The 15320-nt window shown below is 51.7% G+C and overlaps 1 protein-coding gene and 1 non-coding gene across 12 annotated transcripts in view; one reads left to right on the top strand and one right to left on the bottom strand.

Moving 5' to 3' along the window:
- The first annotated feature begins 681 nt into the window (after nt 1-681).
- On the top strand, nt 682-766 carry TRNAG-UCC (transfer RNA glycine (anticodon UCC)). Its single transcript is given in 2 exon segments — nt 682-718; nt 730-766. It is a non-coding gene; the product is annotated as a tRNA-Gly (tRNA).
- Nucleotides 767-1854: 1088 nt separating this feature from the next.
- PAQR7 (progestin and adipoQ receptor family member 7) overlaps nt 1855-15320 on the bottom strand; it is an 18166-nt gene continuing 4700 nt past the window's right edge. The window contains exons 1-5 of one of the 11 annotated variants that reach the window (XM_077775722.1): nt 11902-12005; nt 9138-10887; nt 8132-8228; nt 4212-4294; nt 1855-3925 (exon numbers count right to left, since the gene is read on the bottom strand). In XM_077775722.1, the coding sequence (XP_077631848.1) occupies nt 2858-3925; nt 4212-4226 (1083 nt within the window). In that variant the 5' untranslated portion in view covers nt 4227-4294; nt 8132-8228; nt 9138-10887; nt 11902-12005 and the 3' untranslated portion in view covers nt 1855-2857. Of the gene's footprint in view, nt 3926-4211; nt 4295-7790; nt 7847-8131; nt 8265-9137; nt 11862-11901; nt 12006-15320 lie in introns of those variants that run through there. The other 10 variants (XM_077775727.1, XM_077775724.1, XM_077775723.1 and 7 more) reach the window with 10 other exon arrangements.

Below are 15320 nucleotides of genomic sequence, written 5' to 3'. Positions count from 1 at the left end.
GCGCGCGCCTTTCCGGTTCCCGAGGCCTTCACGTCATTTGTCATCTATCTTATAACTCAAGAGTCGCTTTCGCGTGACTATGCTGTGTCAACGTGTTCGCGCCATTGCATACAGAACGTGCATTTCTTTTTGCTAAATTAGTTGCACTTAAAAAAAACCTTTTTTTAATGTTTTATTTGTTTCTGAGAGAGACAGTGTGAGCAGGGGAGGTTCAGAGAGAGGAGACACAGAATCTGAAACAGGCTCCAGGCTCTGAGCTGGCTGTCAGCAGAGCCCGACGCGGGGCTCGGACCCACGAACTGTGAGATCATGACCTGAGCCGAAGTCGGACGTTCAACCGACTGAGCCACCCAGGTGCCCCTAAAAAAAACTTTTTTGATGTCTCTTTATTCTTAACCGAGTGAGCGAGCAGGGGAGGGGCAGAGAGAGAGGGGAAATACAGAATATGAAGCAGGCTCTAGGCTCTGAGCCGTCCTCATAGAGCCTGATGGGGGGCTCGAACTCACCATCTGTGAAATCATGACCTGAGCCCTAGTCCCACTGCGCTTAATGGACTGAGCCACCCTAAGTGTTAACCATACACTCGAGTCTATGAATTACTTTTGAAATTAAAAAAAAAAAGATCTAAGTATAACTATGAAACCACATGGGAGAGGATTTAGAAAATGTTAAGAAAGGGGCGCCTGGGTGGCTCAGTCGGTTAAGCGCCTGACTTCCGCTCGTGTCTTGATCTGGCGGTTTGTGGGTTCAAGCCCCGCCTCGGGCTCTGTGCTGACAGCGCAGAGCCTGGACCCTGCTTCAGATGCTGTGTCTCCTCTGTCTGCCCCTTCCCTGCTCATGCTCTGTCTCTCAAAAATGAATAAATACTAAAAATAATAATAATAATAAAAAAGAAAGAAAAAATGTTAAGAAAAATGAAGGCTAAAAGTTTGGAGTCCCAGGACTGCCAGCTGCCAGAGCTAGCTCCCAGTCCTGCCTTCACAGCTTATGTGTGACCTTGGATTTTAAAGACGATGAAGTGGGGTAACATTTGTGAAAGTACTTTGCAAATTCTGAAAGCCCCTCAGAAATGCAGAAGTGTTAGCCTCGCACTCATCCTTCTGTCCCTAATCACAGTCCCCACAGATGTTCTTTATATATGTATACATAAGTTATATATGCATATGTAGTAGGATATCATATATCCACTGTGTGTGTGTGTGTGTGTGTGTATCAGGAGAATGATATTTCTTATTCATTTGGTTTTTTTTTTCTTATCTGTACTTCTTAGTTTTCCTTCACTGTACATATAAAATCCTCCTTGATTGAAGGAGACCCAGTCACATAATAAAGTGGGATTTGTTCCTTTATCTTCTAAAACATATCTAGTAAAAAAATAAAATAAAATAAAAAATAAAACATATCTAGTAATAGGGGCACCTGGGTGGCTCAGTCAGTTAAGCGTCAGACTTCGGCTCAGGTCATGATCTCACGGTTTCTGAGTTCAAGCCCTGCATCAGGCTCTGTGCTGACAGCTCAGAGCCTGGAGCCTGCTTCGGATTCTGTGTGTGTGTGTGTCTCTCTCTGCCCCTCCCCTGCTTCCATTCTGTCTCTTTCTCTCTCTTTCAAAAATAAATAAATTTTTTAAAATTCTTAACACATTTAGTAATAAAATGCCCTCCCTTCCCTGCCAAAAAGAGAAAGTTCATATATATAGTGTATAGGGCCCCCATCCCCAGGGAAAGATAAAACAGGAACTGCCTTCCTCCTCCCCATTTCCACCCCCGGGGACCCCAGCTTCCCCTGGAAAACACCCTCAACACAGTGAGCAGGTCCATGGGGGTTCCTGGGAGAGGAGACAAAAAGCAAAGAGGCTGGTGTCATTACAGTCACTTTATTTCATCAGAGTCCAGACCACCCCTAAGTCCATCCCCACTGAACTCCTCCTTCCATACCTCTTTGGCCTCTGTATAGGCTTCCTCTACCAGGAATGCACTCCATCTGCAAACTCCTATTCACCCTTCCCAACCCAAGACCTTGAGGGTCACAGGCAGCTCTGATTATTCCTTCCTCAGCGCCTCCCCTGACAAGTCATTCTGATAGTAAAGCTTTTATACTCCTGCATTGGTCCACAGGCCACTGGTAGCCTGCCTGTGAGCAGCGGCCCAGGAAACACTGGACGCATACCTGAACCATGATCAAGGAAACCAGAAGAGAGGCTGGGGACAGGATGTGCAGGACATCAAGGCCAGAGCTGGAAAGGCTGGGGCTCACTGTGTGGGGGGCTGACTGAAGGGACGGGGCACTTCCATTTCCACCTGGCACAATCTTCTACCTTTGGGGACTTCCCGGAACTCTAAAACTCCAGGCTGGAGGTCAAGGAATGGTACAGGGAGGCTGCACACATTTGGAGCCCCCCCCCCCTTTCCTAACCACCAGTGAAATCGGGGTAGAGGGGGCTTGCTCCGGCCTCTTCTGCCTCTCAGATCAAAGCAGACTCTGGCCTAAATTCCACTTTCACCCCCTCTCAGAAAATCTAGAAGCTCCAAACCAAGGTCGCGGGCGCAGCTGACCCCCTGATCCTCATCCTCAGTGAGAGGCAATGGGGGAAGGCAAACCAGCGTGGCCCCCATTTTTATCTCTTTTTCTCTCCCAGGGCAGGGAGGGGGGGCAGGCCCAGGGGTGAGCCCCAGCAGCTCCCCGCCAACCCCCAAATCCCCAAAGGACCGGCCGCTACCACCTTGGCAGCTGAGGCATTCCCAGAAAGTCACCACAGGCCAGACACAAGCAACTTTACCAGGGCTTGTTCCCATCTGGAGCCAAGCCCTGACCCCCAGGCACCCCCTACACCTCCCTCCCTCCCAGCTGCCACCCCCATTCACTGGGTCTTCCAGTTGAGCTTGCGCCGGACCAGCTGGCTCAGGACGAGCACAGTCAGGACGCTGCTGCCCACGGTGAGCAGGAAGAGGCCGGAGAAGTTGTGGGGCCAGCGGGTGTGCAGAGGCTCATAGATGGGCCGCCGGGCCTCGTAGTCCAGGGCCACAGCCTCCAGCTGAGCCAGCATGCACAGCACCAGGAAGACGTGGAAGAGCTGGTGGCCCTGGCCAAAGACATGGCAGCTGCCGGGAAACCAGCGCTCGGGCACGCAGGAGGAGAAGAAGGCGGCGGCCAGAAGGAAGAAGACCACCTGGCACTTGTGGTAGAGGACAGCCGGGTCGTCTGCAGCAGGGTCAGGGGACACCAGGATGCGGTGCACCACGGGGCTGATGTCCAGCGCGTAGGCCAGCGCCGAGGGCACCTCCTGGCAAGTGCGGCCCAGCAGGCCAGGGTTCTGGATGTACTTGCTGTAGCAGGAGCCGGTGCAAGAAAGCCAGGCGAGAAAGGCGGCCAGGGGCAGGAAGACGGTCTGCACCTGCGCGTGCCAGGCAGGCTCGATGGCGTAGTAGAAGTGCACCAGGGCGCTGCCGAACTGGTACACTGCCACGCCCACGTAGTCCAGGAAGAAGAAACTGTAATGCCAGAATTCGGACTTGGCCTGCAGGAGGTGAGCCAGGGCGCTGAAGAAGAGGTAGGTGAAGGAGGCAAGGATGATGATGAAGAGGGGCAGGGCGTGCGGGTCTCCCCAGAAGTCCACGGTCCCCGCGAAGACGGCCAGCCGCAGCAGCAGCACCAGGGCCGCCAGCAGGTGGGTCCACACGTTCACCGCCTCATTGTGCTGCCGGAACAGCGTGCGGAAGTAGAAGCACCAGGTCTGATGCAGCGGCCGGTAGCCCACATAGATGTACGGCTTCCAGAAGAGGGGTGGCACCTGGGCGCGGTCCACTGTGAACACAGGCTCTGGCTGCTCGGATGGCTGAGGCTCCTGGTGGGCCTGCCGCCAACTGGGCAGGAGATGGACGAGCTTCTGGGCCACCACCGCAGCCATGGCCGTGGGCCAGTCAGGGAGCTGGGAGAGAGGCCAGGGCAAAGTCAGGGGACGGGTGTCCTCGCGCCTGGACCATGCCACCAGCAGCAGCGGGGAGGCTCCGAAGCCCAGTTCTCAGTCCCTCCTTCCCGCCCCCTTGTCCCCACACTGAGTTTCAGAAGAGAGGAGTCATCCTAAGGAAGAGCTAGCTTAGCGAGGACCCCATGACTGTTCTGCTCCCTGATGTATCCCGAGTGCCTAGAACGGGGCCTGGCATGTAGTAGGCGCTCAGTAAACTTCTGAGGAATGAATTAAGGAGGCTCACTACCTCAGCCATTTCCATTCCAGCCCAGGCTCCACACAGCAGCCCCTGTTGTTTTCTCCTGGGTTCGTGCTGCCATCCGTGTTCACCTGGTGGTGACAATGACCTTGCTGACAGACCCGCTGCCTCTACCTTGAGCCCCTTCAGAGTGACCAGGGTCTCCCACTGGCCCTCCATCACCCTCCGTGACCTGGCCCCTGCTACTTTTCCCAGCCTCACTGCTCAACCACAGTGCACTTGACATCCAGCCACAGCCTCACCACACCCCTGGGCCTGCTGTTTCCCACATGTCCTTAGGTCTACACTAGCGGTTCCCTCTCCCTGAGACATTTCCCTCATCTTGCCTACGTGGCAAACTCCTAATCATCCCACAAAACCCATGTCTTCTGTGATACTTTCCCTGGCCCTCTGAACCTCTGATGATGACCTCTCTACTTGACCACCTACCATAAGATACCCATGCTTTCACTAGGATGACATTTCCCATGGGCATTAAAATTGTTGATGTGAGCTCACTAAGCCTAGGCAGTTTGCATCATTATTTTGTGGACCCCCGGTGCTTAGCAGGTAGCTGGCACTCGGTGTTTGTTGAATCAAAGAACATAACCAGCATCCCTGTAACATTCCATATCCTTTAAGTCTCCAACTAAAACACACACACACACACACACACACACACACCACTGTTTTCCCCCTAAAAGTCCCCAGTAACAACTGATCTATAAAAACAGCCCTTCCTCTCAGCCACACCTCCCCTCAAAAGATCCCTCCTCCAGCTAGTCCACTCCCATCCATGGTTGCTAATTCCAAAGAAATCAAATCTAACTGCTCAGCCTGGCATTCAAGACCCCACTCCTACCCTCATTCCCCACCTAACCCAAACAGCACACCCCGTGCCAACTTCCATTCCCTCCAGTGAAATGCTTTAGGGCCAGTTCACACTGCCACCCCCAAGGGACCTCCTTACTGCCCTCCTCCCACTTCCCCTGCACAGGTTATACAATGTAGCACATAACATATCCATTCATCCATCCATTTGTTCATTTAGCAAACACTGAGCCCCTCCTCTACCTGAGATCCTGTGCTCAGTCCAGGGGAGGGCAGAGAGGGAAAAGATTTGATCCCTTCCCCCCTCCCCCAGGAACCTCATAGTATGGTAGAGTTGTTGAGATGAAAGCAAATCATAGCAAATGCTCACAGTACTTGCTCTGTGCTGGACATGTCTCAAGCACCTTATGTATAATTGATTCATTAATGCTTCTTAATATCCTGTAAGTAGATACTATCATTATTCCCATTTTTCAGATAAGGAACTGAGGCATGGAGAAGTTAAGGACCTCACCCCCACCCCTCCCCCCGCCTCCACCTAGCTAGGAAGTGGCAGAGGCACGATCTGAACTCAGTTTGCAATCTTAACCACTACCCTAAACTCTGCTTTGCAAGACATGGTGGCAAATTATTCATCGTTCCCTAATTATATACCCTACATACAGCTTGGCCTGGAACCAGTTACTTAAGTCAGGCTTAACAGTATTCACTGTGTCATTCATTAAATCAAAATTAGCGCGTGCCAGACAACTCTCACCCCTCAAATTCTCTCTAACAAGCTTATTGGACTCAGCATTCTGGTTTTCCATCCACCTTTCTTTCTTTCTTTTTTCTATTTATTTATTTTGAGAGAGAGAGAGAGAGAGAGAGCAGGGGAGGAGCAGAGAGAGAGGGAGAGAGAGAATCCCAAGCAGGCTCCATACTGAGTGTGGAGCCTGACATGAGGCTCGGTCCCACATGAGGCTCGGTCCCATGAGACCACAACTTGAGCCCAAATCAAGAGTTGGACACTCAACTGACTGAGCCACCCACGCGCCCCATCCACTTTTTATCAGGCATTGATTGCAACTAGCTTTGCACCAGTCACTGTAACAGGCAAGGAGGTCCAGGCAGGATGAAGCACTGATGTTTCTGCCGCCAGCAGCACCACGATCACCCCCAAAAGTCCCCTGATAATTTGTACACAGTCCAAGTGAATGCAGGGAGCTTGCCATGCAAAGGCAGCATCAAGACAAGCCCCCAGCCCATCAGCCTCCTCACCCTGGCCTGACTTCCATCCCCAAGCTCCTCCCACATTATACTTATCAAGTCAGCTCTGGTCTCTCCTGGCCCAATGAGGAAACAGGAATTAAATAGTTACTGCACGAGGAGTTACTCCACTTCCTGTTCTTCAGACAGCCTCGCTGGCCACTTCCGTCCAGAGCACAGAAGTGCTAGTGGTGGAAGCAGCAACGGAGGCCCTCTCCTCCTCAAAAGACTGGGCTTCAGCCTTCACCCCTGTCTACCTCTTTGGCTTCCCAACTCAGAACCTTGGGGAGCGAGAGAAGGCCTCCAAAAGCCTCTCATGCAGGAGCCTTGTTTCACACTGAGAAAACAAGAGCCCAGAGACAGAAGGGCCTTCCCCATCCGTGCCCAATCCAGCAAGGTTTCCATTCCAGCTCAAGGGAAAAAACCAGGGAATGATAATGGGTGATGGTGGCCTAGTTTCTGGATCCCTGTGATCCATTCAATACAGTCCAAGGCTCCATATCCCACCCTTAGAACTTCCCAAGGCATAACAGCCTATTAAAGTCTCTGAGAAGACCGATAGCAAAGAAGCCAGCTTCCCTCTGTTGAATGTACATTTGCCAAGACTACCTGACCAAGGATTCCTGTCCTCGTAATAATTATATTACCAAGCCAGCTGAAATGTAGTGCTTACCATGTGCTCAGTCTTTACAACCTTGTTACAATTAATTCTCATAGCGAGCCTTTTGAGATAGGTATTATCATGCCCATTGTGTTGTTGAGGATAGTGAAATTCAGAGAGGTTAGGAACTCCTTCCCCAAGGGAGGAACATGCATACGCGCGCATGTGCGTACGTGCATGCGCGCGCGCGCGCGCACACACACACACACACACACACACAGAGAAGCCAGAATTTGGACCCAGCTCTCTGTCAAGTCCAGGTACTCTTAGCCACTCTGCTGCTGTCTTGCCTTCTGTCATACGAATCTTCATCCTACTTTGGAAAATAATGGTCTAACGCAGGCAGCCAAAGCCTTTCCCATACATTATTTCCTTAGTCGTCCAGCAACTCACACACATCTAAGAGACCTCAGTCTCCCCACATTGCCAAGCTGCCCACCAGCCCTATGCCAATGAAGCCCTGGCTCACAGCCCCCTCCTCAGCAGGAGATAGCTCCATCAGGGACCCCCTCCTCCACCAGACACAGTGGGCCCTAAGCACAGACCCCAGAGGCTACATACTGGGATAAAGAGACCCTGCTCCTTACTTCCTTTAGACTTCGCCCAGCAGCCCCATTCCATCTGAACAGGTCTGTTTTTAGAATTCGTTCCCATCTCCTCACTCCAGGGAATGGAGCCCCTGAATCCAGGGGAAAGGAGCAGGTGCAGGGGGCCAGCAAGAGCTGGAAGGATGAGGGGGAAATATCCAGAGGCCACCCGCAGGGGATCCTGAGTCATCTGCCCACCAGGCTGCCAGGCCCTGCCTGTTTCAGGGCCCCCTCCCTGGCCCCCCTCCAAGCCCAGGTTACCTAGGGATTTTTCCTGAGCCTGGGGGGGCCCGATGGCTTCTGCTGTGGGACTGGGCAAAATCGCCAGATGCCAAGCACCGGGTGGTACTTCCACAGGTGAGGGTCACTAAGGGCGGGGCTTCCAGGGATTGGAGGTTGTCTTGTGTGATGTCACCAGAGGGTGGGGCTAAGGACAACCTCCACCTCTCCCTCCCCCTCCTAATACCTTTCCCTGAGTTGGCCAAATCTGGGCTCAACACTGCCCTCCTAGCCAGGCAGTGGCTGCAGAAGAAGTTCAGCATTAATCTCCACATGAAACATATAGGGAAGCCCAGGGCCGGTTACAGAAAGTCGTGACTTACCGGAGATCACACAGCAAGGAGGGCAAAGCTGGGCTGAGAACAGGTGGTCCAGGGCCTGGTTGATGGGTGTCTGGCAATCTTGACTGGCTTCTGTCCCCTACTCACCAGGAATCATAATGGAAAGAAGTTAGGACTAAAGGAGAAAGCAGACACAATAAGGGCTCAGGAAGGAGACAGACTTCAGATTCAGACAAAGCAGGTCTGATGCCTGCTTCCATAACATACTAGCTGTGTGATCTAAGACAAGTGACTCACCGTCTCTGATCCCTAGTCCCTCGTGAGGATTATAATATTATCTACTGCACAGATTGCTTATAAAGATTAAACTTATCAGAACAAACTTGTAGCACAGTTTAGCAACTCGATAAATGATTGCTGCCATTATTAATTATTAGTAGTTGTAACTAATTATTATTAATAGTAGTGATATTTGAAATACCCCAGCCTGAGAGATTCGCTTGGTAGCCTCTAAAAAACTGTCTTCTTTTAGCCATCAAGAGCCGGTTCCACTGGACTTGGGGGCTTCAGTTAACCTTGTCCCTTGAAATATTTACCTTTCTATGTGGATGCATGTAAGGACCAGGGAAATTTGGCTGGAGTTTGAACTTCTGGAGACACTGACCTTATTTAATAATTAAATTCTCCCCAGCACAGACCATTCAGAGTAACCCCTGTGGCTTCACAGAGCCCTGAAGATTTGCACTTGTGCACAGACCCAAGAGAGGTGGCTGGGAAATGAAACTGCCAGGGAAAGGGTGGCCACTTTGGCTGCCCCATCCGCCCAGTGGGAGGGTAAAGGGGGTAGACCCTGCTAGCAGTGACCCAAAAGGCATGAAATCTGGCCAGGGCATGTGTCACAGGTTTGGGAAGCTTCTGGATTGGCCGAGCCTCAGAACTGAGATCTCCAGGGCTCAAGTGGGAGCTCCTGTCAATCCGAGAAGCTCTGTCTTCCTCCGCCCTCCCACCTCCATTGTCCTTTTCTTAAATACAAGGTCAATCTCCTCACCTAACTCATCAGCCAAGGCTTGCCCCTGTTCCTCCTGGTCTGATACACATGGTCAAAAAGTCCCCTAAGCACCTGTGGGCAAAACAGAAGACCGGGTTGTCGGGATGGGGTAGTAAAGGGGCTCTGAAGCGGGAGAGCCCCGGGTTATACCCATCCCGGAGATGTTAGCGCACACGGCAGGCAAAACGCAACAGGGCTGGGCCACATGCTTAATGAAGCAGACAGCCTCCCTGCACTGGCAGGGTCACCCACACAAACGAAACCCCCACGGGCCCAGGAAAATCCAGCCCTGAGAGAAGCCACCCAGGTGGTGACCATGCAGAATTGGAGGGAGCTGATGCCCCAACGAGGGCACCTACCACTCCCACAGACTATTTCAAGTGAAGCCATGTCCCCGTTTTTATGTGGGGATAGGATGTCAAGTCTGAAACTTACCAGCTGTGTGATTTTGCTAAAGTCCTTTAACCTCTCTGAGCCTATTTCCTCATTTATAATCAAAGGATAATAATCACCTTGGGCTCTGGTGAAAGCAAAACAAAGGTACTGATGCCAGACGTTAGCTCTGGCACAGCATGGCTCCGCTGCTTTTGTTGGATTCTAGTCCTGGCTCAGCCACTTACTCCCTGTGTGACCTTGGACAAGTCCATTCCCCTTTTGGCCCTGTTTCTCCCGAGGTCAAAGGGGAGAGTGAATTTATCAGTTACCTCAAAGGTCCCTTCAGGCCCTGAGACATTCCAATATTTGTTTTAGGCCCTCTATATGCCGGTGCTGGAGCTTTGGCAGTGAACAAAGCAATTAAAACACTTCCCTTCTGGAATAGCCCAGCTAATTGACACCTAAGAGTAGGAACTAATGGTATTAATACCCTGCTTTCTTGGAGCTTAACAGCCTAACTAAAAAAAAACCAAAAAAACAAAAAACCCACCTAACTATCATGAGTATTCGTTGGTTATAATTCAACTTTCTCTGTTGCCTCCACCTCGGCTTGTAAAACATTCATTGTTGCTTGCCTGGGCCCCCATTCTTCAGCACACTCCCTCCAGGCAACTTTATCTTGCCTTAGAAGACAAAGTCTAACCTCAGATAAAAATAATAGTAAGGCAGAGAGGAAAGCCTGGCTGGCTCAGAAGTTAGAACACAAAACTCTTGCTCTCAGGATCATGAGCTCAACCTCACGCTGGGTGTGGAACCTACTTAAAAATACATACATACATTGGGGCGCCTGGGTGGCTTAGTCGGTTAAGCGTCTGACTTTCGCTTAGGTCATGATCTCGCGGTTCGCGGGTTCGGGCCCCGCATCGGGCTCTGTGCTGACTGCCAGCTCAGAGCCTGGAGCCTGTTTCAGTCTGTGACTCCCTCTCTCTCTGACCCTCCCCTGCTCACGCTGTCTCTCTCTCTCTCTCTCCTAACAAATAAATAAAACATTAAAAAAAATACATACATACATACATACATAAGATAGTAAGGCCTCATCTGCATTAAACAGGACTTAGAGGTTCCTTGAGGGGTTCTGACAAGGCCAATACCATATACGAGCCCAAAATATGAATAAGATGAGGTACTAACAGCAATTTACAGTGGCTTCCTGTTTTCAAGGAACTTTCACACACATTTCACTTCTCCCTCAAAGCAACCCATAACCTCCAGGTAAACTGGCATCATGGCCCAGGAGGCAGGATCACAGGGGGCATCATCCGACTCCAAAGCCAGTGCTCCAGCCCTTCATCCATTGTGGTCAACCTCCAGGCACCTGGTGGGTGGCCACAGATTACACAAGCAAAGTTTTTATCCCTGGATGGCCTCCCGATCTCCGACCATCCGGGTCACCTCCTCCAATATAAACCAAATTCCCGGACTCGGCAGAATGTGTTTAAAGAAAGTCCTTCTGTTTCTTCCAACACCGAACGGATATTATTTTTGGTTTTTGTAACCGCACTTGGGGCCTCCATTTGTGATCGGGATAGAATAAATAACTCAGAGGAATTCTTCTGTGGAACTCAGACTCACAAATGCTCCGAGGACAAGGAAGAATCTCTAACAGGAAAGCAAGCCCAGACACGTTGAGTGAGCTGGCTACAGTCACCCAGCACAAGTGGTGGAAAAAGGACAGAACTTTCACCACTGGCCAGCAAGGGCTCCACTGGTTAGGGAAACTGAGGCTGGAGAGGGACAGCCTGTCACCAAGAGCCTCAGAGGTGCCACAAGCCCCTGGTTGTGAGGCTGGGACCCTCTTCCATAGGAGCTAAACAGAAGGTCATGGGCCATCCATCAAGGTGCAGCCAGGCTCTAGGAATCCATCAAACCTTCAAACTCACCAGCGGTGGCCTGACCAGGCCCCCCTACTCAGGCCAGGCCTGAATGGGCTGCCCCCAGGAAACCTCTGGGCAGGGGGTCCTCAAAGCCTGCAGGCTTGAAGCAAGTGCTATGGGTGGTGTGGGGCTCCCTCCCTCCCCTCACTGGGTCCAGAAACCTCCATGTTTTCCTGACACCCAACCGGCCTGGGCGCCCCCCAAGTGGGACCCCCTCACATCACCCTGTTCTAGGTACTCCTGCACGTTCTGCCCCTGGAGTCTCCCAGGATCCCCCTCCCCCGGCAGGGGGAGCAGCGAGCCCCCAGCCTCTCCACCACCGCCCGCCCGGGCCGGCCCTCCGCGCAGCCCACGCCCTCAGTGGTGCTCCTTGCAGCTGGTCCCGCAGCATCCTCCCACCCTTGTCCCGGGGGTGCTCCGACTCCANCTCGCAGCGGCCGGGGGGCTCCCCACACCCGCGACCGCGCAGGCCCGGGAGTTCCTCCGGTTATCGTCCAGAAAGACGCGGAGACCGAGGCCCGGACAGCAGAAGTTGCCCAAGTCCCCGGCAGGGCGGTGGCGCTGCGGAGGCTCCCGCTGAGCGGATCCCACTTCCGCGGTCTTGAACCGCCAGCTCCCGGCCCGGGGCGGGGGCTGCCCGGCGGGCGCCGGGCCCGTTGTAGCAGGAGCGCGGACGCTTCCAGCGAGAGCCCGCCGCCCAGCCCCGAAGCCAGTAGGATCCACACATGCCACCGCTCACTGGGCTGTTTCTGGTCGAGATGGGCCTAGCCTTCGCCGGCTTCGTGTCTCTGCCTGGGGGCCCCACCCCCGCCTCTGCACCCCTGTCTTAATTTAAGTTCCCACCTCGCCTCTCTCCGTGGGCAGCTTCCCCTGGTGGGCCAGCCCCAGGCCTGGTGTTTGAACCCCTATTAAAACACCCACTTTCTACTCCCTAGTGTAACATCTCCCCGCAGAAGGGAGAGCACCCGAAGGGTGAGGGATCCCTGCATAGAGGAGGCCCTCAGCAAATACCGGAGCAGCGATGACAAGACAGAGTGGGAGACACCCCCACCCCCCCATCTGGGGTGCACATCGCCTGATGGATACAGAGCAGAAAGGGGACAACAGTCTAAGGAGGGACACCGCTCTGCTCTCAGGGAGTTTTGAATCCATTCAGAGGGACTGCAGGGGGCCTGGGTGTGGTGACAGGATCCACATCCTGGTGCTACCCCTAACTGGCCGTTTGACCTTGGGCAAGTCTCTCTGTCCTCAGCCTCAAGTTTATTACCTTTAAAATGGAAATAATAGGGGCGCCTGGGTGACTTAGTCGGTTGAGTGTCCGACTTTCGCTTAGGTCATGATCTCACGGTTCGTGGGTTCGAGCCCCGCGTCGGGCTCTGTGCTGACTGCCAGCTCAGAGCCTGGAGCCTGTTTCAGTCTGTGACTCCCTCTCACTCTGACCCTCCCCTGCTCACGCTGTCTCTCTCTCTCTCTCTCTCTCCTAGAAATAAATTAAAAATATTTTTTAAAAAAATGGAAATAATACCCGACAGGTTGTTAGGAGAACTAATAAAACAGTGGGTATGAAGGTTCTTTGTCAACTAGTGAATTCTAGTGAGTACTAGAGGAATGTATATTTCCTTATTATATTATAACAAAACATATATAATCATAATGTAATAAGATGCAACAGGTCTTTACTTCAACAGGTTCAGACAAACCCAAACCCTACGATTTAGTGAAATCTGTCACCCATGCGGATAGAAAAAATAGCACAGAAGATCCCATCGTTTAGAACAGGCAGGGTATAGGAAATGAACAAGTAAGAACATTATGGAAATTATATTCTAAGGTTTATTTATTTGGGGAGGGGGAAGGGCAGAGAGAGAGAGAGAGAGAGAGAGAATCCCAAGCAGGATCCGTACTGTCAGTGCAAAGCCCAATGCGGGGCTCAGATTCATAAACCATGAGATTATGACTTGAGCCTAAGTCAGACACTTAACCCACTGAGCCCCTCAGGCACCCCAGAAATTATATTCTATATGATGGAATATACTCTATCATAGTGAATAAAAACTGAAAATTGGAAGGTAACTTAGACTCAGCTTCCAGTTTGGGAACACCTGCTCTGTACTGGACATGTTTTTAATGCTACAGCTATTAAGCTCTTGCCATGCGCTGAGAGCCATATGCTAACTAGTTGCCATAACTATTTCCTTTGATCCAGATAACTCTTATTAACCCATTCTACAAATTGGGAAACTGAGGATCAGAAAGGGCACATGGGACTGTTATATTATCTCATTTAGCCCCATGCATTCCTACAAATTGACTGTGATGACCTCCATTTTATGGATAGAAAAACTGAGGCCCAGTGGACAGAAATTATGTATTCCAGGTCACATAGCTCCCAATATACTTGGGCTCTGAGAAATGGATCTGGAGATGTGGTTGCGGAAGAAAAGGCACTTGACCATGACACTTGGCTATGGATGTTTGAGAGCCGAATGATCAAAATAATTTAAAAAAGGAACAGTGATCAGTTACGGAGTACTTGCCAAGTGCCACGCCCGATGCAAAGCCCCTTACTCGCACTATAAGCCCACAAGGGTGTTCTTTCATTACCTCATTCTGGGGATGAGGAAACTTGTTCCAGAAGATGCTACCTGCCCAAGGCCACCCAGTTGCCTAGTGGCAGGCCTGGATCCCAGCCTAGGTCTTATCTGGTACACAGTACTGGTAACAAGGAGTGAAGCTGTGGATCCAGGACATTCCTTCCCTACCCTGCTGTCCTCAACTCCTTTTCCAGGCCAGGCACAGTGGGAGCAGCTCCAAGGCCACCAAGGCCACCTCCCTTCATGCCCTCCCACAGCTCAGGCACCTGGGGGAGGCCCAGGGCCTCCCTTGCTCCCAGAGCCCAAAGCCCTGTAATCCTTTGCATCCAGACCCTAGGAGAGGGGAGTGGGGAACCTATCCAGTAACCTATGCATCGTCCAGCTGCCTTCCCAGGCATCAGGTTCGGCCATTAGAGGAATAGGGTGTCCAGGGAGACCAGCTTCCTGGGCGGGCCTGAAGAGTCAAAGGGCCTCAGAAGTCAGGCTCTGAGCTAGGAGACCACCAGGAAGGGCTTCAGCACAAGCAAAGTAAGAGAAAGGATGTGGGGCCTGAACTGTCCGGAACACATTCTTATCTTTTCCCCAGAACAAAGGCATCTATTCACTGGGGGCGGCAAAACAGTGACACACATGAATGTATCCTGCCTGCGTTCACACCTTAGCTCTGCCCCTTCCCTCAGGCAAGTTATGTACCCTCTCTGGACATCTAGTTCATCCATTCTAAAACAGGCCAAAACCCTCCATATAGGGTTGGCATGAGGAGTAAATGAAATAACCCATATGAAGTAGTCACACTGACTGACACACAGTGTTTGCTCAACAAATGTCAACTATTACTCTAGTTTAGTTGTTTATTCCCTCCCTTTGCCAATGAGTGAGAAAAAGAAAGGCTTGTTATAAGCCCCCTGCAATGTTTAGGCAATTACACAAAAATGCAATTACACAGCATTGTTGAAATAATTCCTGACTCCTACACATCGCAAAACCAGGATTCAAACCCAAGGGGTCTGACCCAAGACCATGATTTCAACTGCACGTGGTGCAGTGGGGACACGGGGGTACTGATTGCCTACAGAAACTCTCTGCCTAAAGTCCACTTGTCTAGAGCCTTACAGGATGAGGAAGAGTTCACCAAGCCATGAGGAGGGAAAGGACTTTCTAAACAGAAGGAACAGCATGTGCAAAGGTGCAGAGGTATGAATGGCCGGGTGAGTTTCGGGAATGAGCTGTCATGTTCGGGGGCGGGGCACAGGGGACCTGGAGGGCACAGATGGCATCTG

The sequence above is a fragment of the Crocuta crocuta genome, unplaced genomic scaffold (genome assembly GCF_008692635.1).
Source record: "Crocuta crocuta isolate KB4526 unplaced genomic scaffold, BGI_CrCroc_1.0 scaffold127, whole genome shotgun sequence".
In the NCBI taxonomy this organism is placed as follows: domain Eukaryota; kingdom Metazoa; phylum Chordata; class Mammalia; order Carnivora; family Hyaenidae; genus Crocuta; species Crocuta crocuta.
Note: the sequence above shows the minus strand (reverse complement) of the source record. Positions and strands in the feature narration are given on the sequence as shown.